Source organism: Anomalospiza imberbis, chromosome 23 (genome assembly GCF_031753505.1).
Source record: "Anomalospiza imberbis isolate Cuckoo-Finch-1a 21T00152 chromosome 23, ASM3175350v1, whole genome shotgun sequence".
In the NCBI taxonomy this organism is placed as follows: Eukaryota; Metazoa; Chordata; class Aves; order Passeriformes; family Viduidae; genus Anomalospiza; species Anomalospiza imberbis.
The window spans coordinates 7,209,004-7,231,039 of record NC_089703.1 but is presented as its reverse complement, the minus strand read 5'-3'; the positions used below and the strand labels follow the sequence as shown (position 1 = coordinate 7,231,039).

General features: G+C 48.5%; 1 protein-coding gene across 6 annotated transcripts in view; it reads left to right on the top strand.

The window, feature by feature from the left end:
• Positions 1-22,036, top strand: part of RERE (arginine-glutamic acid dipeptide repeats) — a 174,643-nt gene that overhangs the window by 138,681 nt on the left and 13,926 nt on the right. For all 6 annotated transcript variants that reach the window (XM_068171477.1, XM_068171471.1, XM_068171476.1 and 3 more), the window contains exon 12: positions 21,539-21,701. In XM_068171477.1, the coding sequence (XP_068027578.1) occupies positions 21,539-21,701 (163 nt within the window). The remainder of the gene's footprint in view (positions 1-21,538; positions 21,702-22,036) is intronic.

The window sequence follows — 22,036 nt, the reverse complement described above, 5'->3', positions numbered from 1 at the left end:
TGTATTTATGCACATAAGAACTAAATATGCATCATTTCTTTAGGAAAAATGGTCTCTCTTCTGATAGTAAAATCTTCCTCTTCAAATTAAATGCTGCTGGGACTTAACTCAGAGACTAAATAAGCTGTGCTCTGTTAATGTTAGGAGGCAAAACGAGTGCAGTGTGAGCTTTCAGCATAAACTTCTGTTTAATTTCAGATTGGGGTTTAGATAAACAATTTTATTCTTGCCTCATTAATGCTTAATCTCGTGTTACATAATACACAATATTGGCTTCCTGAGTAGCACTTAAATATAGTGCAAATGTGTAGTAGCTGAAAGGTCAGTGCAGTTACCATATGTGCGGGCTGGCAAGGTGTCTGTCCCCTCTGAGGACAGACGGAGCCCTCCCCACGTCACCCCTGGTGGCAGCCAGCAGCCCCAGGAATATTTGTGCAAGGCTCTCCTGAGCATCTGAAAGGTAGAGCTTCTCCCTCGACACAATTGTTCAAATAGCAGAGTGCCTTTGATCAAAGGAGGGGGATAATTAGATGAATATCTCTTGCTCTGTTGGTATAAAGTGATTACTTAGCCCTGCATTGGCTTTTTAATATTTGCATTTAGTGGTGAGCCTTGTTTGTAGCAGGAGCTGCGTTGTGGCTGTGGCGTGGGCTTTATCCCTGCTCTGCTCTCCCCAAGGAAATCTGGTTTATTTGAGGCCATATTCCCCTAATGATGGAATATTCATACAGTGCAGTCAAGGCACATTATTTCCTGCCTTGTCTTTGCTGCGGGAGCGTTCAGAGAGGGACAAGCTGTGGAAGCCTTTTCTGTTTGAAAGCTGAACCTTTTTCTTTAATAACTTGTTCTAGGCTGGATGCAGTCAGAGCTGAAATTTTCCATTAGAGTTTGAAGCGACTGCCAACATAAACAGCCACTGCTTCTTTTCATTTCATCCTGCTCGCTGCTGCTGCTGCCTCCAGAGCGTGGCCACTGCAGGCACAGGGGCCTTGGGCTTCACCTGCCCCAAATGATTTCAAATGATAGGCTGAGACTTTCTTCTGTAGTCACAGCAAATATCCTACTGGGCTTCAGTCCAGTTAGCAAAAGGGGCAGAGGCAGCAGTTGCTTTTCCTGTGTAAGTGAAACCACCGAATCATTTGCATAACAAACTCTTCTGGAGGGAACCTGCTGCCTTCTTCTTCTTCTTTTTTTTTTTTTTTTTTCTGTTTTTGTGAGCTGTCTCAGCTGAGGGAGGAGGAGCACTGAATTAGTGTTTGACTCCAGGTGAGGCAGGGTGCTGAGGCAGCTCCTGCCAGGCCCTTGGTGCTGCTCACCAGGAGCAGGGTGAGGAAAGCCAAGGAATGCAGTGACATGCTGAGCTCAGATGGAGATATTCCTGAATTTAAGTGGCTCAGAGCTGAAGGCTGTTTGCAGAGGGATGTTCAGTGTGTGTGTTCGCTGTGATCTGGTTTGTTTTCAAAAGTTTAACTGTTAAACCTATTGCAAATGTCATAACTTTATTGGATAATAACCCAGGAGGTTTGGAAAGGCCCTTGAAGAAACACACACCGTGGTGTCTTTCTTCATCTCTGAAGGGAATGCAGGTGTTCAGGTGAGCACAGCTCCTGGCAGGCTTGGGCCACAGTCCATGGCTCATGCACTACACAGGTGTTCCTTTAGTTCAGTTCCCTGGGTGTATCCTGTGAGTGTATCCTGTGAATTCCCATCTCCTGGAGGTGTTCATACACTAGTGTTCCTTTAGTTCAGTTCCCTGGGTGTATCCTGTGAGTGTATCCTGTGAATTCCCATCTCCTGGAGGTGCATCTTGCCTGGCTCTCAACAGCCCTTTCGCCTGTGCCACGTGTGTGCTCATTGATTAATGATTGATTAATGACTGGCTCCAGCTTCCAGAGACCTTTCCCAAACCTGCCTGTCTCATTTCCAGCTGAAGCAGGCAAAACCAAAGAAAGAAAGTACCTAAAATGTGCTTTGTTTTTATTGTTCTTGTTTTAAGTCTCTTAAGCGTTCTCTTAAGAGAATAAGAGGATTAATTTTCAATTGTATCACTTTACTTTTGTATGCCAAAGGTAATTTACAGCATCATCAGCTCAAAAAATGAGCTGCTTATTTGACTTTCTTCCTAAGAAACCCTCATAGATGGAGAGCATAAAAACAGAAGGTGTGTTCACTGTGCCAGCTGGACTCTAGAATTGACTTTAGCATGGGCAATAAATCAGCTCTGCACTCCAGTGGCTTTTTTTTATTATTTTACATTACAAGATTGGATCTCATTGTTTATTTTTCTCTGAAGGTTTAGAGGTAGGTAGGAGTAAAATATTGTTGCAAGTAAAAGAGGGCCATTAGGCAATTGCATTGAGTTCTGTCAGGGAGCCAGAAAGGACAATTTCTGCTTTGTAGGGAAAAGTCTGTAGTCAAAGATACAAGCCAAGATTATTTGGGTAATTGATACAATATTGTCTGAGCCTTCCTCAGCAACTGAGAGAACACAATGCTGCTCCTCAGAGTTCTGTTCCACTGCATTTTCCTTACTTTATGTTTATAATTCACCATCCTAAGGAATTTCGGTTTGTTTATTTTCCTGTTGTGAATTCTCTTTTGCATCTGTGCTGAAGGGTATGTGTGACTCTGGTTAAAATGCTTTTGTTCATCAACAGCTGTATATTTATTCTGTATTTTCTTTCCCTCTGAGAAAAACCAGCAGCTTTTCTTCTTCCCTGGCAGTTGTCAGATTGTATCAAATAGTCAGACATCAACCCTGAGGTCCTGTGAATTGCAGGTACATAAAATAGGTGTCTGGTAAAGGATTTGTGCAGTTTATTTTCATGGTTGAGTGTCCCAGCCTGGCAGGATTTTTCCATGGCTGCCATGCATCAAACCCTTCATGGTGTTTGTTCCCCATCCAGTCAGTGACTGAAGATGTGCTTTATAGCTTGAAAATGGCTTTCAGAAAGGCAAAAATAAACCAGGCATGTGAGCAGCAGTGCTGTTTGTGGGACATCCTGTCCCAGAACAGTGCTAATGTTTTAAAATCCGGGTAACTCCTGGAAGAAATGCATCTGTGTAATCCTGCCTGGGGACTGACTTTTGGAATGCCTTAGGAGAGGAACACTCTGCAGGTAATCCTCTGTGTGCTGCTCCCCGTGTGTATTTACAGTGTGTGAGACAGAGATTACAGTTTCAAGAGCTAGTGCAGCAGTTCGCTTTGAATTTTGGTGTTCAAGGAGTAAATAAATACCAGCAGCTTGGACGTGTTGTGAGCCGTGTTCCAGGGCCGTCAGAGCAGAGTTTGGTTCCTTAAACACACAGGGAATTGTGCCTGGCTTGTGTGGGGTTCAGAGCAGCCAGCTGGGGCAAAGGATTGTGCACTAGGAAATGCCCCTCTGTTGGCAGAGAATAAAGTGCACTTGGGTAAGCCTGGCCACAGAGCATGGAATGAACTTTATTCTTCCACAGGAGATCAGTGGGCTCAGGCATCACCTCCTACCCCCGATGGCCCCCTAAGAACAGCACCCACTGCCTTCCCCTGGCTCCAAACCAGCCCCCAAGCACATCAGTCACTCCTAAATATCCTGTAATGTGCTGCTGGAACGGGCAGAAAAGACAATAACAACTCCAGGAGACAGATGCACTCATTTTGTCAGTTTTGTTTCCAGCCAGCTGTAAAAAAGAAGCAGTGCTTGATTACCAGGGGTTTTTTTGCTGCTTGTTATTTTTTTTTTCATGCCAAGGAAGACTCCCAGGAATTACAGAGATGGTGGAATAAAGTGAGAATGGGGAGCTAGAATAGAGGCTGTGCCATAGGGGAGGTGAAGCAGTTTGTGATAGAACTGGCTCTGTAAGCAGAAGAAACATTTAACATCACACGTTGAAATCTGCTGCATTTGCTTCTGCTTTGTTTTTCCTTTCCATTCTGTATCTGAAGGGAGGACACTTAGGAGTGTGATAGAATTCAGATGGTCAGGACAAAAAGATGCTGGTGATTACTTCTAGGTGAGGGTGATGTCGTTTTGGGTGAACTTCTCCTGTTTTCTCCCAGCACAGGGAAGGGAGGATTCCTGTTCTGCAGGGTGCCAGGGGGGCTGTAAGTGTCAGCCAGAGCCCTGCACACCTGCACCATGGTGGATTTGTGGATATATGGCATGTGGAGGGCTTCCTTTCCCTGCCAGAAGGTGCATTAATGTCTCCTGTATGTGGAAAAGCTGTGAAATGCTCAGGCTTTGGGTTTCCTACTCCTGCTGGGAGGAATAAGGATCTTGCAAGGCTGACAAACACCCCTTTGTGGTGTTTGTGCCTTTTCGCTGGAGTCAGGGCTGCATCCTGCAGGACAGAAACCCAGCCTTCCTTCCCTTCCTGCTTCAGGCTGGGTAAGTGGGTGCAGGTGATGCCACAGCAGCCCCTGAGTGATCCAAGCAGATTCCACAGAAAACCCCCTGCTTCTTGCACGTCTTTTTATAAAATCCCAGAACGGTGACAGGCGTGTTTCCTTCTGATTCAGCTCTTCCAAGGTTAAGTTTGTGCATTGCCCTTTTCTTTGCAAACTTTGTGAGCTGGGGAGGTGTAAGTGAAGGAGCTGCTCTCAGAGTAATTGCTGCATTTGACAACTTGGAGCCTTAAGAAACAGACAGAGTGTTACAGGAATGATGACAAAATCCCAGCTGCTGACGGCCCTGGTGCTTGGGAAATCTTCCTGGCTCTGGTCACCTGGGATGGGGAGCACTGGCAGGGAAGACTGTTTTACACTACCAAACTCCTGTGCAGCCAGGAGAGATCTGGCATGAAGAAGGTGCTGGTAAGTGCTTTTATTGCCATGCTGAGATGGTTTGTTCTTGGGTGGAAGAGTTGAGCTGATCCTCGCCCTCCCCCAGACACTTTTTGGGCTCCCTTTTCCCTTGCAGTGCCCCTGACACAAACAGAGTGATTCTGTGGGATGCCTCCAGACCCTTCAAAGAGAGGAGAGCACATTCCAGGTTATAAACCAGCTCTCTGCTCCTGCAATCTGAGAAGTCCTCCCTGGTGTTTAACCCAGAGCCTGCTTTGTGCCTCCTGTGTAAAGCACCAGGACATCCCACAGGAACTCTTGATTTATTTTGCTAACTCTGCCCTTCTCTGTGGTTCACAAACCTCTAATGGGCTGTGAAGCTCCAAGATTTCTGAGTTGAACAGTAGAAGTTTTAAGAACCTCCTCTGCTACATGAAAGACTTAACACTTTCCACATGCTGGGTTTTTGGATCATGAAAAGCTGATCTCCTACAAATAGAGTTTGTAAAGCTGAGGCATCCTGGGCCAGGGCTGCTTAATGCTGTTGTGAAATTGGGGGGAAGGAAAAAACTGTAATGAAAACTCTGGGCTTTGGGCCAGCAAGGAAGATCTGATACAGTGAACGTGTTTCTGTTGCCCTTTGTTACTGTTGAGTTTGATTAGCTTTGTTTCTGGTAAGTTTAATTACAGTTCTTTTTTATTTTTATGGCTGAGGAGGGGATCTTTGCCAAAGCCCAAGTCTTTCATTACCTCAGTTGCAATGAGAGGGAACTGGAGAAATAAATCATGCCACCTCCCTAACAAACAAGCCAAAGTAAAACCAAAAGAAACCCCACTAAGCTATAAACCCAACCCTTTTCTCTCTCCTTGCCCTGCTCCTGCAGTCTGCTACTTTCCATCTGCTATTTTCCCTTTCTGAAGTTGCTTTTAGGGTTGAGGGTGAATTTATTTGTGCAGCAAATTGTTGTTTTGCCTGGGCAGGGCTCTTCACCTGTGGTTGTTGTGCTTCCCTGCAGCTTGTCTGGCTCCTCTGCAGTTCTGTGTCACACTGACAACACTTCCTACATGCATTCCTTCATTGCACTGCAGGAATACAGCTGGAAAATGGCTCAGGAACTGGGAGAAGAGAATGGGCAGAAACAGGAGAGGTTTGGTTTGAGCCCTGGTTTTGCTCTGCAAAACGTTGCCCGTTGAGATGTGATGAAAAATACGTGCCATAAACCTTGCACAGTCTGGGCTCTAAAGGAGCATATGGAAAAACTCCTTTCTCCTGATCCCCACTGCTGGAGGAGCTCCAGGCTGTGAACAGCTCTGGGTTGTGTAACTGGACCTTCACCTTGCTGTGGAGAAGTGACAGGGACAAAGGCCTCCCTCCCTCAGTGCTGTGCTAAAGTTGTATTGATTTAACAATTGCACCTCGTGTTCTTACTCTGTGCCATTTGATGGGAGAGATTCTTTTTCTTCTTGTTGCCTGGCTTTAGAAAAACATTGCTTTTAGAGCTTCTGAAAAGAAATTGTCTGCTCACTGTGGGCATAAAACTGCCCTTCCTATCTGCCACCTATTTATTCTGTATTAAGGCTCATAACGGTTTTGTTTCAGGCAAACCTGTGTGTCTTAAACTTGTAAGACTTTAAAAATGAGGCAAATGATTTTCAGCTAAAGGATGGAAGAGGAGGGAAGTCTTGATGGATTTGAGTAACCAGAGAGTTGTAACCCAGCACTGCCCAGGAGATATTTGGAAATCCTGCATTTGACTTTGAGAAGGTTTTATTTAATAGGAGCGTAGCTGCTGTAGAGAAGCAGGGACACCGTGAGCTGCTGGTTGTGGTTGGGAGTGACCCCACCTGCCCCTCTCTTCTGGCAGTTTTTCCACGGAGCACATGAACAGAGCTGCTGAAAGAAATCCACGGGGCTGCTCCGTGTGTCAGTGAAAATCCCCCTCCGGCTCCCACCTGATCCAGTCACTCCTTTGTAGCCCTCCTCCCGTGTTTACAGCCCTGAGTCACAGCTCTGCCCTGCTGGCATTTACAGATTGCAACTGCACGAGCTTTCATTGCTGCAGCAATTAAGGAACACGTAACAGATGCTGTGAATCACCTCGGAATTGCTGGGGTTAGGGCTTTGTGTCTGCGCCAAGGCAGCCTTAAGGTTTCACATTTCTTGGAGTTGCTGAAGTTCTGCTTTGACCTTTTCAAGGGAACTTACAGAGCAGAGGTATGGGAAACGTTTAAAAGTGAGTTTGCCATTATGTTTGACTGCTTTAGTTGTCGTCTCTGAGCTGAAATTGTGGATGGGATCCTGCAGGCTGTGGGTAAACAGCATTTCTGGTGCACTGCTCAGTCTGGGCTTGCCATTCCATAAAGGTCACGTCCAAATGAGGGGAAAACCCCAAAACAAATCGGCAACAACACCACAAAACCCAAACCCAGACTAGCAGGGACTTAATATTTTAGAAGTTCTGATCTTTCAGGTATTTCTGCTTCAGTCTCTCTGCAGCAATGCATCCCCTCTGCTTCAGCGGTGAGAGGAGCCCACGGTGTAACTGAATTCCCAAATACTCTGCTCAGCCTCCTGCTGGAGTTGCAGAGCTGCAGTGTTGGCAGCAGGACTGCTCCTGAGGAGGGCACTTTCTGGAGTGGGGATAGTTCTGCAGTTGGCTCTCTGCAGGTGGAGCAGGGAATCAGGGGATGGACACTGATGGATCTGCTTTGCCTGACCCTTAATGAGCCCTGCAGGGTGTGACAGGTAGGACTGGGCTGGGGACACCTGGGCCAGGCAGCTCCCTGAGGTCATCCCCCCACCTTGCCAAGGTCACCTTGATGTGCAGGAGAGAGTGGGGGTTTCCACTTTGTCAGAGCAGGGTTTGGGAAGGGCAGCAGGGAGGGAGGAGTGGAGCCAGGGAGTGCTGTGGGTGCTCTGCAGCTGCTCCCCTGCTCCCCAGGATCTCTTGCCATGGGATATCTGCCCTGGGAGACACAGGGAAATTAAGCTGCAGGTCCCTGCACCTTTGAGCAGAGCCGAGGTGCAGCCAGTGCTGAATTCCTGTGCTGGGTTCAGAGCTCTTGTGCAGGAGGAGCTGAGCTCACCTGAGCCCACACCTGCTCCGGGCTCATGGGCTGCAGCTTTTGCTAAGCCTGCTGAGGAACCGAAGCACAGCAAACCCTGCCAGTGAACCACAGCCAGGGCTTTGCTGGTGTGTTTGACAACTGGAGTGGTTTCAATTAGAGCCCACTCCGCAGTAGCACGATGTGATGGATTAGGGAAACAGAGGAGCACAAACCTGTCCTGCTGCTTTGGGGCTCTCCTGGGGGAAGCCTGCTGGGCAGGGGTGGAGCTCAGCTAGGAGTGGGGCTTGGGAGTATAAAATATACCAAAATAAATGCAGCCGCTGCAAGAGCTTAGCTGTTTTCATTCGGTTATGTGTGATGCTCACAGACCTTTTTCCACTTCTAATGTGGTTTTGAAAACTTGCATTTTTGTGGGTGCTGTGGGAACTTCTGCCTGTTTGAGCTCTGGTTATTGGGTGTTTTCCTGCTCAAGGTAACTGCTGTGACTGACTGTAAGGAAGCAATTTGTATTAGTTGCAGGTTTGTTGGGTTTTTTTGTTTGGTTTTTATTTGCAAGGGGTGTTTCTTTGCGTCTGCTCCCTCATCTCCTACTCTTTTTTTAATGTTTTAGTACTTGTCTAGCTTCAAGTGTAGCTCCAACATCCCCATTTCACTGGAGTGTGAGGGTTTGCAGTGCTGCCCTCCTCAGCTCCATCAGGATTTACACAAATGTCCCAGGAGCTGCTCCCTGCTTTTCTCTCCAGTGTTGTACATGGATAGGTGGGAGTGGGTTCAGGCTCCTGAGTTATTCTGCTCCCCCAAGCTCCTGTTTTCTCCCTGGGGTGCTGCTCAGCTCTGCTGTCAGTGATGCTCCAGAGCTGGAGGTGCAGAATTCCTCCTCCCTGCAAAGTCCCATTCCCGGCAGCACGGGCTGGGAAAGGCCCAGAATTCCCAGGTACTGTGTGAGGGAATTTCACATGCTGGAAAATAAACACTCCACATGCCTGAGCTGCCTGTCAGGTGTTTGTGGAGCCTCTTGGGCGTGTTTGTCTATGAAAGATCCATGGGACATTTTAAAGAGGTGGCAGTGCTGCTGTGAGAAATAACACTGGAAAAATTCCACTCAGATTCCAGGGGTTTAGTGCATCTTTGTCGGTGTTTTCCCTTTTAGTTTTATCATAGGTACCATTTGAATGAAAACATGGGTCTTAATTTGCAGCTTTTGTTTCATTCCCCCCAAAGATGCCACGTTTTGTCCTGTTTGCTGGGTAGCAGTTGCTGACAGCAGTGTATAGGCCCAGGGAATCCTGGTTATCCCCACATCCTAGGGGAACGGCCTGAATTCCAGACTGATTTCACATGTGAGGCCTGAGCAATAGAAATAATTAGAGAAATTGCCTGTTTACCTTACAAACAACACCTGCAAGGATGGACCAAAACCAGATTCTGTGTCTTAGCAGTGTTACTGTGATGAGTTTAATGAGGGGGAAAGCAGGAGGGTTGGAATTACTTGTGGAATGATACATGAGACATTCACAACTTCCCCTGTGCTTACATGTGGGCAGATCAAGCATAGCAAAGTGGGTTTTTCTAAGGAGAAAATAGCTTTTGTGGTGTGTCTTTCACATGGCACAGGGTTTCCTTTGCAGAGCTGTGTAATGTCTCAAATCCCTGTTGCTGCAGGATCTGTGCCTTGCTTGTGGCAGCTGCTTGGTGGTTGGATGTGTTTGTAATTAAACAGGAGCTGGCATCTTGAGTCTGTGTTTTTTGCTAAGGCTGTGAAATTCGGGGGTTGTGGAGGGTAGAAGCAGCTGAGGAGAAGCTTTGGAAGGACCAGGACGGGTGGGGAGAGGCAGGAGACGGGAGCTGGGGGTTCCCAGGAGGGTTTGTCACACAGTGTCACCGAGCCCTTCTGAGGCTGTTCCTCCAGGATGGATGTGGTGGGGCAGCACAGGCAAACCCCTCCAGAAGGTACAAGTGTTCATGGCTGCAGGAAATGCTCCTCGTGCCCTGCCTGTGGCTGCGTGCTGAGCTTGGCCACGGGCCCAAGCACCGTGTCAAGCACTGCTCTTGTTTCACAAATGGAAATCTTCCTCAGCCAGAAGGGAGAATCAGAATGTGTCCCCCCCAAATCCACTTTTATCACTCCAGTTTCCATACATACCCATGGCGGCCAAATCAGCACCCTGAACTTCCGTGTCAGGCTTTTTTCCAGCACTCCGTTGTGCCTCTGGGTCTCTGCATCTTTCTGAAGAATTGATTTAGGGTGTGATATTTTGCTGTAGTCAGTGAAATCCAGAATGAAATGAAACTTTCTAATAGATGAAAGCTGTTGTGCTTTGTCTAGGACCACAGGGTGGTTGGTTTGTTTGCAGGGGAAGTAAACCTATTTCAGAAAAAGCGAGTTTAAAGAGAAGAATGCAGTGGGGAATTTTGGCTATCGGGGATGAAGCAGAGCAGGATGTTTCTGTGTGCAGCCTTGTTTGCAGACGGTGCGCGGGTTGGAGATTAGTATTCCAACACTTGGAGAAGCTCTGTGGCTGCAGCTTATCAGTTAATAACAGTTTGTCCTTCCAAGAGCCACACAAGTGGAAACATCAGCCAGGCTCCCAGAGGAGGCGGCCAGCAGGTGTTGATGGAACATGTCCCTTCCTGTGGGGTTGAAGTTCCCTGTTCTGAGGGCTCCTCTCCTGCTTTCTGACACTCCGGGGCTGTGCTGAATCCGAGCTCTGATCAAACTGATCCCTCCTGCCACGCTGGGCAGTGCTGTCACCTCTGCCTGTGGAGCTCCCCAGAGTCGCTGTCCCTGTCCCCAGGGCTGCTGGCACAGCCTGGCTGGCACAGGGCAGGATTCCTGAATTCCTCCACGGGCAGACCCCGCAGTGTTTGTGTGAGGACTGGGCTGGAGAGGAGGGCGAGCTCTGGCCTGAGCTGCAGTTCCATTTGCAGGAGCTCAGGAGTCAGAGCCCTAAGCCATGCCCCAAATTCCTGCTGCCCTTTTCCTCTACCCCTGATTGTGGGGGTCAAATTCACCTTCTGAGGGAGCAGCTCGGATTAATGTTTGCTGGAGACACCGGGGCGGAACAGAGCTGGAAAGAATTGGTAATTTCTTTCACTTCTGAGCTCACTGTATAGGTATTATAGTGAGCTACAATGAATTGCTCTTCCTAATGCTGCTTTACAACTCTTAGCTTTGTCTTCTAGTTACATTTTGCTTGCTAAGGATTTTTCCTGACAGAAAGAATTTGAGACTGGAGGGAAGCAACAATAACTGAGGGATAAGCAGCTTACGTGGCAGTTCTTTGTGGTTTGGGGGTGGGGGGTTGCTTCATGTCCTACTTCAATTATTCCTCTTTTCTTACATTGCTCTGATAAACAGGAAAACACTGAAATACCCTTCAACCTTCTGCACTTAATCTAGAAAATCTACTGGTTTAGGGAGCTGTTCTTGGAGAGCAGCAAAAGGAAAACAGCTGTTCAGGGAGCAGATCTGAGAGGAGCAGAGTCTGTTTAAAATCAGGGCTTAATGACAAGGAGTGTGCTGAGAGGTTGTGTTTGCTGTGCCCATAACTCAGGGCAGGAGCCCGTCCTCCCTCACCCTCTGTGCCTGGTGAGTTTGCAGGGATAAGCTGCTGGCTTGTCTGAGCTCAGTTGATACTCCCCAGGTGTAAAGTGGACGGGATTCTTCCTCCATCTGGCCTGTTCAGATGTTGGACATCCTGTGCTAGTGATTTTTATTAAGAGGTCACATTCTGTCTGTCTGTCTGTCTGTCTTCAGCATGGAATCAGAGGGGTTGATCGTTTCCATCGTGAAATAACCAGGTGTGAGGACTTGTAAAATTGTTGTTTCCAGGAGATTAAATCTTCCCATTCCTCATTAGCAGGGAGGATAATTTTACAGAGTTTGTCTCCTGTATATAATTACCAGTATTTTTCTGATTGCTGCTGTATTTGTAATAAACTCTCAAACCCCAGCAGCTCCCCCACGGGTCACGAGCTCGGAAAGGAGGAAGCTGTGGCAGGGAGGGGAGTGTGTACGTTTGACAAGCCAGGCTTTGTGTGATTCAGCACAGATGTGCTTGGAAAACCTAAAACATCTGGTGTGTGCAAGTGTGGAATGCAGGTCAGTGGTCAGACCCATCAGGAGTTCAGACAGTGCTGCTGCTGGCACCGTTGCTCTGCTGGTGGGTGTCACAGGACCAAGTGGACCTTCAGTTCTGATTCCTGTATTTAAATAAAAGCACTTACACAATGTGACATCTGAGAAATAAGTGGCTAATTCTTCCTCACCTCTCGGCTCTCCTTGCCCTGTTGTAAATGGAAAACGGGATCAAGATTTCAGATTCTGTGTTTTTTGTTTATTTGAGTGGGTTTGTTTCCTTGGTTTTGTGGTATGTTACCTTCCCAGTGTCCAGCACCTGGTAATACAAAACCTGCCGATACAATGGATTCTAACTTAACGTGGGGAGGCCAGGAGACAGCTTCCTACAAGGCAGCGAACAGAAGCAGCAGCTCTGGTGAGCAGGCAGGCAGTCCTTGGCGGCCCGTAAATGTGCAGGATTTACCGTGGCTGTTCCAGAGAGGCTGCAGCAGCCTGGGCATTGGAGCATCTCCCAGCCCATCCAAGATGCCCCAGAGGTGCTGAGAGATGATGAGTTCAGCCTGCTCTGCCCACACAGGGACCAGTGGGTGACTTAAACTGGGGCTTGAGAGGTAACTGGGAGCTCCTGTGCTCAGTGCCAGAGGCCGCTCGGGTGAGCGGGGCCAGGAGTGCTCTGCCAGGGGAAATCACCCTGGAAACCCTCTCCTCACATCAGCAGGATCTCATCCATCTCACGTGGGGAATTTGCAGCTGGATGGGGGAGTTCCCTGAGCTTGGGGTGCTGGTGTGGGTGTGGGGGTTATTTTATTGCCCCTCCCCAGCAGTGCAGTGAGAGAAGCCCAGGGTGAGTGTGAGCTGCAGGCCAGCGTTTGCCCTCAGCCCTGCAGGGTGTGCCACCCCAGCCAGGGCTGCAGTGATGAGAGTTCTGATCCCAAGTGGCACTTCCCTGGGAATGGGTTGGTTGAAATACCAACTGGAATTATTGCTGTGAAGTACTCACCTCGCAGCAAAAGAAAAAAAAAAAAAAAAAAAAAAAGAGCTCACAGTCATAGCTCAGGAAGGGTTTTGGTGATTTTAGTTTGAGTCTATTTGTAAAACTGGCATGAGAAAAGAATGAAAATATTTTTGAAGTAGTAAAACTTCCTTAATAATTACAAACCTAATTTCAGTTGTTGGGAAACAAATGAGCATCTGTACCCCTTCTTGGGATGCGGGGGGATTAAGTTCCCTGCTGAATAGCAGAATTAAAATTTTAATACTTTGTTTAAACAGGAATTATGAAAGTAGACAATGCTCTGTCCTTGTGTTCGGAGTGTCCCTTTCTCATGCCCATGCACAAATTGGCCTTTCACTAACATTAATTAAAGCTGACACGCAAACCACAACAACAGGCAGTCTGGGTGGCAGATGAAATGACCAAAATCTGTCGATATTTTTTTATTGGCTTGAGTAGCTGATGGTTCTGGATGTGGTTCTCAGCCCCGTGTAAAACCCATGGAGCAGAGGAGCTGCTGCGGCTGCAGGAGCCGTTCCCATTTCCTGGCAGCCATTACATGCTGCCAGCACAAAACCAGTTCTTTCTTAACAGTCCTTTCCGAGGCTCAAAAATGGATTTTCCTCCCAGCCACTGTCATTCAATTATCACCTCAGGAAATGCACAGATATAACTGATGATCCCTTTCAAGCATCCTGCGGTTTTCCACTCCTCCCATCCTTCATTTCCCTGCCTGCTCCAGTCATTAGATGTAACATTGCCCATGTATATTTTATAGGGTGACCCTGACGGCTGTCGCTTTGAGGATGTGCAGAGATAATAAGATTGTGCATGTAATGAAGGGCAGATAAATAGAAAAATGTTTACAGGATGGAGTGTGGTGGTTGGAAGTGCTTTATGGCTTCATGGCTGGCTTCTCGCTGACACACCCCCACAGGAGCTCCCTTGGCTTTAGAGTGAAAAGGGGATGTGTCTTAGGCTCTGGGAAAGGTGGCCAGCAGCAGGGAAATGGGGTTTTGTTCCTCACCCTGAACTCCAGCAATACCCAATCAAGAAACTTAATTATCGAGCTGGTGCAAAAAGAGAGTGCAGTTAAAGGGATAATTGGCACCTCCATTGAGCAAATCCTGTTCTGGGTATTGTGCTGCTAAATTCTCATTGTAATTCTCAGTATTGATGGGGAGGTGGACGTGGAGTGGGAGAGACACAGTCCAGTGCAGACAATGCCCTGAAAGCTTTCCTCAGTAACTGGCATCAGTTTATCTGGGTATTTATCCCACTCTCCTTTTTGTCCTGGTGTGTGAGTTCAGATCTTGAGATCTTGCCCTGAGCCAGGGAGATGCTGCCTGGGCCAGCTGTGAACCCCAGCACTTTGATGTGGGCTGTGAAACGGAACAGAAGCCCTGCTGCCTCAGGAAAACAGCACCTTGTGCCACCTTTCAGAGGCATTTCAGCTCCGTTCCTCAGAACCACTTCGAGCTCATTCCCTGCCCTGTGCGTGTGCTCAGGGGTGAGAACATCCCAGCAGTGCTGCAGAATTGGGCTGTGCAGCTGGGCAGAGGCTGAGCGGTGTGTGCAGCACCAGAGGGTAAAGGTAAGTTATTGCAGGTAAAGGTGGTCGAGAAAATCAGGATTTCTGACCCCAGGAACGTTGATAATGCAAGTTGCAAAGGGAGGGCTGAGTAGAAGATAAATACTCAGCAAATGTGTATAAGGCTAAGGTCCTGAGCTGTCCCTGTTTTGATAACCCCGAGGTGGCTCCAGCCCCAGGGACGTTCCTGGTGACCCTGGCAGTGCTGCACAGGCCTGGGGAGCCACCACTGCTAAAGACAAGCTCTAATAATTAATAATGGATGCAGCCAACAGTGTGTGAGTTCCTGTGGGGATTGGGAACTCTGTTGATTAACAAAGAGGAGTCTCTGGAGGAAGAAGCCTTAATTACAAAAGCTTTCTTTCCATTCTGGCCAGATGCAGAGGGGGGCAGCGGCTTTTAACTGGGGCTCAGCCTTAAAACAATGCCCCAGTGTGCTTTGCATTTGTTTTGCAGAACTGTTAAAGCTGGTACTTAAATCCCTAAAAATGGAGGGGGGAAAAGAGTTGTTTGCATAGCGAGGGTAAGTTCCATAAAATGTTAATTATCTTATTTGCTGCCAGTTTGTGCAACCTTAATTACAAACAATGAAGGAATGAACTGCACGGAAATGGCGAGTTAGATGTGGCACAGAGAGAAGATACTGGTGTTTTTTCGGGGATACTTCAGCTTTCTCTGTGGTTTGCTAAAGCCATACAGGCAGGAGCGAAGCAGGGATATCCAGCTGTCAGAAAGAGCAGCTCGTGTTGAGGGCAGAAGGAAAGGGAATGTTGAGCACTCGGCCCGTCCTGTGCTTTACAAGGCTGGATGAGGCTGTCCAGCAGGCCTGGCTTGGAATTCTGAAGGAGTTTCAGAGGCTGTCGGTGTTGGAGCTGCTCACAGAGTTGGGGGTTAATCAGCACAGTTGTCCTTCCCACTCAGGATTGATCTCAGCCAATTTATAAATCTTCTGTCTCTTTGTTTCCCCACACCATAAAACTTCAAAAGGATGTGCTGGGACTCAATTTGTAAAACTTCATTGACTTTGTCATCAAATGGAAGATGCTGTACAGTGGTGGAGTGTTGCTGTGTTACTGCAGATAATGTTTGTTTCGAAGGAGAGATTATTTACATCCAGCTCATGTATTCCTTTCCTTTTCTCCCCCTGACTCTGCAGTCCCTGCACTGACTCTCTCCTCCAACAGTGATTCCATTACTCACCCATTATGTGGGAGAATTAGTAGGAGCTAAGAAGGGCAAATTCATTCTCCTGGGGCAATTACAGAGGTGTGACCTGTGTGTTTAGGTGACAGCACAGTGGAATTATTCTAGTCTCTTCACTGCTTGAGGAACTTGGGAGTGAAATCTTCAGGTTCCAAGCTTATTTTCGGACTCCCAGGAGCGCCCCAGTTCCCTCAGGACCTGTGGCAGCTCTTCAGACAGAATCCTCATCTGTAGGACAGAGGAGCTCCCTCTTCCCCCAGTGAGTGGAGGACTGAGCAGGGTACCAGTACTCATTTAGCAGAAACAATTAGAAAGCAGAAAGCTCTATCTGACTGCAGGTTTTTTCCACAACAAAATGAAATCCAGAAGATGCAGATGGAGCCTCGGCTGGGTTCCCAGGAAATTCTGTGACTGTTCCTGTGTTGGGAGTAAATTACAGCATAAAACCCAAGGAGTCAGCCTGGGTTTGTTACACACCTGTCTCCTCTTTGGATTCCCACTTGCCCAGCCTGTTTGCCAGGAGTTTCAAAGGAAAAAATGAAACCAGGGAGCTTAACCTCGCTGTGAGCAGGGCAGGGAAACAGTGGGGGGCAGCCAATCTCCCAAAACTGGAGGTGGAGTTCCTAGCAGGGACCGTGGAGCCAGGGCTGTGCTGCCATCCAGGAGATAACAAATGGCCAGAGGAGCTGCAAGGGAAAATGGCTGTACTTCTAAAACCTGCCAGAGAACCCAGACCTGCAGGGGATTCCTTAGAGAGCATCCCACGATTTTTAATGGGGTTTTTTGTAGTGTTAAGTAAAATATTGCTTGGTTTTTAAAAGCCTCTCTTAAAACCTCAGTAATGCGTTCGAATATGCAGGATTTCTGTGCACCCAAGGTGGACATTAATCAGTGCTACTGAACAAGCTGCTGAGACTTACTGCTTAATTAGAGCATGTGCAAACCTACTTGTCATGGCTGGCAGAGGCACGGAGCCCCAGCTTCACGCTGGAAGAATGGCCAGGTCCAGCTCCTGGAGCTGCACACGGCTGCTCCTCTGGGCCCTGCTGCACTTTGCAGTCCTTCAGCTTGTTCAGAGCCAGGCAGGAGTTCCACCTTGTCTCTCTGTGGCTATGGATCCAGAAGAAGAACCAGCCATAGAGTCATTAAGGCTGGAAAAGCCTCCAAGATCATCGAGTCCAAGCTTTAACCCAGGCCTGCCATGGTCAGCGCTGACCCGTCTCCCCAGGTGCCACATACACCTGTGTGGGGAACTCCTGCAGGGATGGTGCTTCACCCCTGCCCTGGGTGCTTTGGGACGGATATTTTCAGCTTTGTCTCCTAGCAGTGCAGGGCAATATCCTGGCTTACTCTGTGAAGCTTCAGGAGCCAGACTGACCCTGCTCGGGCTCAGTGTGTTCCACACTGCCACGATCCAAACCCGTGTTCTGGTCCTGCCCTGGAGCAGATGCTGGGAGCCAGCCTGTGCCAGGGGATCCAGTGGAGAAGAGCAGCACTGGAGACTGGTTTTACTGCAGGACTTTACAGGAGTATTAGCTAAATTGAGTTGACTTAATAAAATCTTTCAGCATTCCAGAAAGATTGTGAATTCATTAAGGCCACAGCTGGACAATCTGTTCCCTCTGCTCTGCCATGGCTGGTTACAGCCATTGAGGAGTGCTGTCATTTACCTTTTCTCCCTTTTCTCTTTCATTACTGCAAAGCTGTTCCCCTCCCCCATGATTTTTTTTTCCCTGTCAGAGCTCGGCTCTGGGGAAATTAAACAGCAATTATTGTGTTTGCTCACTGTGTTATACCCTAACAGATACTTGAAGGGAAGTTGGGGTGTGTGTGATTGGCTTGCACAGGAGCTGTCAGAACCCTCCCGTCCAGGGATGCACAGCCAGCCTTAATCCTTTGTTGACCAGGGCAAGCCTGAACACAAACAGGGGGCGCAGCTCGGGTTGTGGGTTTTACAGTTGAAAACTGCTGATAAGAAGTAGAAAACCGGGGCTTGCTGAGGTGGAGGGGCTGCTCTGGTGGGGGTGATGTACCTGGGGAAGGATGGAGCTGGCAGAACACACAGGTGAGAGTGAAAAGAGTGGCACAGGCAGGGGAGAGGTGGCCCCTGGCAAGGACAGTCTCCTGCTGGAGCAGCAGGGCTGGCTTGGGCAGGTGAGGGCTGGGAGCACTCCAGGTGTCAGCTGGAATGGCAGAGAAACCTCCCCGCTGTGTGCTCCGGCAAGAGGGATCCGAGCCACATCTTCCTCTGCAGAAATAATCTGCAGAACGGAGCTGAAAGGAGATGAAGTGTGACTTTTTTATACGCACCTACAACGTGGGGTGAAATGGCCTTGGCAGGAGGCTTGAGTCGTGAGCTCGGCGTGCATTTCAGAGCCGGTGAAAGCTGAACTGGTGTTTTTAGTGAGGAACATAATCCCCTCTGCCTTGTGAAACTTGGGGATGTAGGTGTTGTCAGGGAAATGTGGTGTTAAGAGCCTGAATAGGGCTCCTCGTTTAGCTTTATGTGTGTTTGGGACAGTTCATCAGATGGTAGCATGGAAACATGGAGCTGTGTGTGCAGGAAAAGAGGTGGTGGTGTATGGAGTGAGGTGGGGCTGCAGGGACCAGGAAGGGAGCCCTGAATCCTGGAAGGGAAAGGAAACTTCTCCCCACAGGCTGGGAAGGAAAGAGCTGGGCCTTGCAGTTGGTTGGGGAGGGCATTAACAGCATCTTCCGTGGATGGGGCACACACAGTCAGTCACCCTGGAGGTTGCACCCTTCCTAATTAAGGAATAAATTGTATCTCGTTAGAGGGGAGTCACTCCCCCCCAGGCTGGGCCAGTCCGGTGCTGACAGAGGGATGGCTCAGGCTGCTTTACCTTGGCTTTCCTGTGTGTTGCAGCAATAGCCAGCCTGCACAGAGCAGCCAGAGGACAAGGACAGTGTGTTTGCAGGCTGGCAGGGCAGGCTGGCCCTGCTGATGGTCTGGGACCCACAAAAAGAGCTTTGGAGCAGCTGGCCCAGCCCTCCCCAGGCTGGCACAGCTCAGGGATGTGGGATGTGCTGACTGCGAGACCTTGTGGTGAGGTGAGGTGAGATCACCGGGAACAAAATGATCATTACAGGCCATTCATGTCAGTGTTCATGCCTCTCTGTTTGCTTGCAAGCAAAACCAGCAGCTAATTTGCAAGGCAGCCTTTTGTCCCAGGGCCTTTGATCGATGCTGGCCTGTGTTAATGTTTCAGGAGGCTATTGATTTCTGCAGCAGCTTTTGTTCCTGAATTTATGTGCCCTGGCTTTGAGCAGCACGCACTGTGCATGTTTGATTAAAGCTCATTTGACTTCCTTGCAGTGAGGCTGGAAGCTGGTTTTGCTCCCTGTTTGGGGAACCAAAGCTTGCCTGACTCAGTCCTTTATGCTCCAGCCTGTGCCACCCATGCAGCCCCCGGGATGGTGGGTGTGATGCTGCCAGGCTGAGCCCATCCAGCAGTCAGTCCCTCGGGCAGACAGTGGCATCCTGGGGAGCCAGGTGGCCCAGGGGATCTCGCGTGGAATTCTTTCAGTGGGTACCTGTGTAGTGTTTCATTCTGTGTGTGCTCCCCCTCTGACTTCTCTTTCTCCCAGAGCCCCTTACGGAGTGCTGCACTTGTGCAGTCTGGCCATGAGCTGCAAGTACAGAACATTCTCCAGTCCTTCACTCTGTCCATTGTAGCTGGGGTAAAACTGGTTGTTGAATAAATAGACTTTGACTTCATCTTTATCTGTGTGCAGTTGTGACTGCACTTCTGAGTGAGTCTCAGGGGGAACAAGCATTATGGCCGTGAGGTTGGCATTTTCTATAAACATCCACCGTTTCTTTTTAAAGTTTGGTTTATGATCTGCATGTATAAGTTCTTAAACTTCCCTTGGGACCCGATGGCTTTGCAATGTGTAAATGGAGCTCTAATAAGTTCCCATTCCCTATTTTATGATGGGAGGAGAACAGATTGGTTCCTACTCTGCTGTTGCCATGTGTCAGAGGACACATTAATTCACTGACATAAAGAGATGGGATTTACTGACCTGCTCCTTGGTGCTGACACCTCAGATTTGATACAAATGAATTTATAGGTAAAAACCGACTGGTTTCATTTGCAAGAGACTTTCTGCCTGTGCAGAGCATTGCAAAAGCCTCCCTGCAGAGCCCAGCCTGGCTCCTGGCACAGGCATATCCCCAAGTGGACAAACAGCTGGCCTGGGTGGACTTTGAGCCCGCTCAGTGGGCTCAGGGAAATGGTATTTCTAAAGCAAACACGTGCAGGGAACAGGCAGGAGCGGAGCAGGGTGCTGGGCTCAGAACTCCTGTTCTGCCATGGCTTGCATGCTCATCACCAGGCAGCTTCAGATCCCCTGCAGGAAACACATTTTTAACATTTTTAGTAGGGCTTTTGTCCTTCAGAATCAAGAATTGTAGGTAACGTTCTGCCCTCTTGCTCCTCCTCACCAGCCATCACTCTGAATATGTTTTTTTAATGTATAATACACAAACATAGTTCAGCTCCGTGGTGGGGATCAGTAGCATCATCCCAGTCTGTGGCAGCACAGATTAAAAATGATCTGTTCTGCCTGTTGCCAGAATGTGGTCGTGTTCTTTCTTCTGGGGTTTCTATTTTTAAATTAGGCACTGGTAAAATTCTTAAGTGTCTTAAATGTTAGCAGTTAATGTCTAGAACAACATCCTCCCTTTGTCTTCGGAGTGTTTCAGTGGTGCAGGTATTGCTTGTGGCTGTAATTGCTTGTTTGGGGCCCTGTGGAGGGTTTGGATTCAGGCAGGGTCGTTATTGGAGTTAACTCCTGCTCTGCCCGGAGCAGGGGCTGCAGGATTTCCCCACGGAGGCAGCAGGCTGAGGTTATTTGATCACATAAAACACAGTTCAAAGAAACCCTTTTTGTGGGCAATTCAGGTATGTTTGTTCTGATGTTGATTTTTTTTCAAGGGGCTAGTTAGAACTTCTCCATTTTTCTCTTGCAACTTGAAAGCAACAACACCTTTTACCTTAGAGGCAGACAAGTCGCCAGGAAATGATGGGGTTTCAAAGTAAGAGAAAAGAGATTAAAACCACATGCTGTTCTTTGGTTCAGTGTTGCATCCGCAGGTTTGAATGGCAGCTGCTGCACTTCCTGAATGTAAGCCAGATTCATTATGCTGTGAAATTATCACTCATTTCTCTAGGTGTGCTCTTTTAACTGCTTAATTAATTTAGATGTGGGTATATATATTCAAATTAAAACACGATTTAGTGTGGTAGGGTTGTGTTACGGTTATAGCCTTGTTGTTGAACATGTTTGAACTCAAACTTTCAGCTCCTTACACGGGGATATTGAACAATAGCCGTCTTGGAATGGAGGTTGACAAAACGGCAGAGTCTCCTTGGGCTGAGCCTTGTTCTCTCTGTGGACAGCAGGAGCTGTGGCAGGTTTGGGGTGGTTGTCAGAGCTCGGCAGGGCTGAGGAGCAGAGGTGGCAGGGGATGCTGACAGTGACACAAGGGCACCCTCTTCTGAAGCACTGCCCACCAGCAGCATCCAGCTGGAGACTGGCTCCTGGGGCTTCCCAGCCTCTTTCCTTTCCTAGGGGACGAGTGAGAAAGCATTTGTTTACTTATTTTCCTCCTCTGCAAAAGCAAGCAAAAATAATGAGGGTTTTTTTGTGTGTATTACCTGAATAGTTCTTTTTTTTTTTTTTCTGGCTGAATTACGTCATGATCCTTCCTGGAAAAATCCCCGTGTGCACACAGCGAGGCAGGGGAGGCAGGAAGCTGACAGGTCAGGTTTGCACGTCCCTCTAAGCCCCGTGTTGTGTGTTCTGTGCTTGCAGGGGGAGCTGATCACCTTCTATTACTACTGGAAGAAGACGCCCGAGGCGGCGAGCTCGCGCGCGCACCGGCGGCACCGGCGCCAGGCCGTGTTCCGCAGGATCAAAACCCGCACGGCCTCCACGCCGGTCAACACCCCCTCCAGACCCCCCTCCAGCGAGTTCTGTGAGTGCAGGCAGGGCTGGGCACTTGGCTCTGGCCACGGGCAGGGAGCAGCAGCCGCAGAACGGTGCCGCACCTCCCAGGGGACAGCAGGGAAATGGAGTTGGGGCAGTCGCCCTCTCTGTTGCTGCACCTTTCTGCTGGAATGTGGAAGGTGGCTTTGATCACCCAGTGATTTGTGCAGTCCTTAACATAAAAGCATCCCGTAAGGATGGAAATGCTGCCCTGGGATTGGATTTCCCTACTCTTTTTCTTGGTGTGGTGTTGTATTTTCTCCAGGCTTATTACGGTAATGGGAATTGGAAAGCACAGAAAGAAGGAAGGAAGTGCTCCCTGCC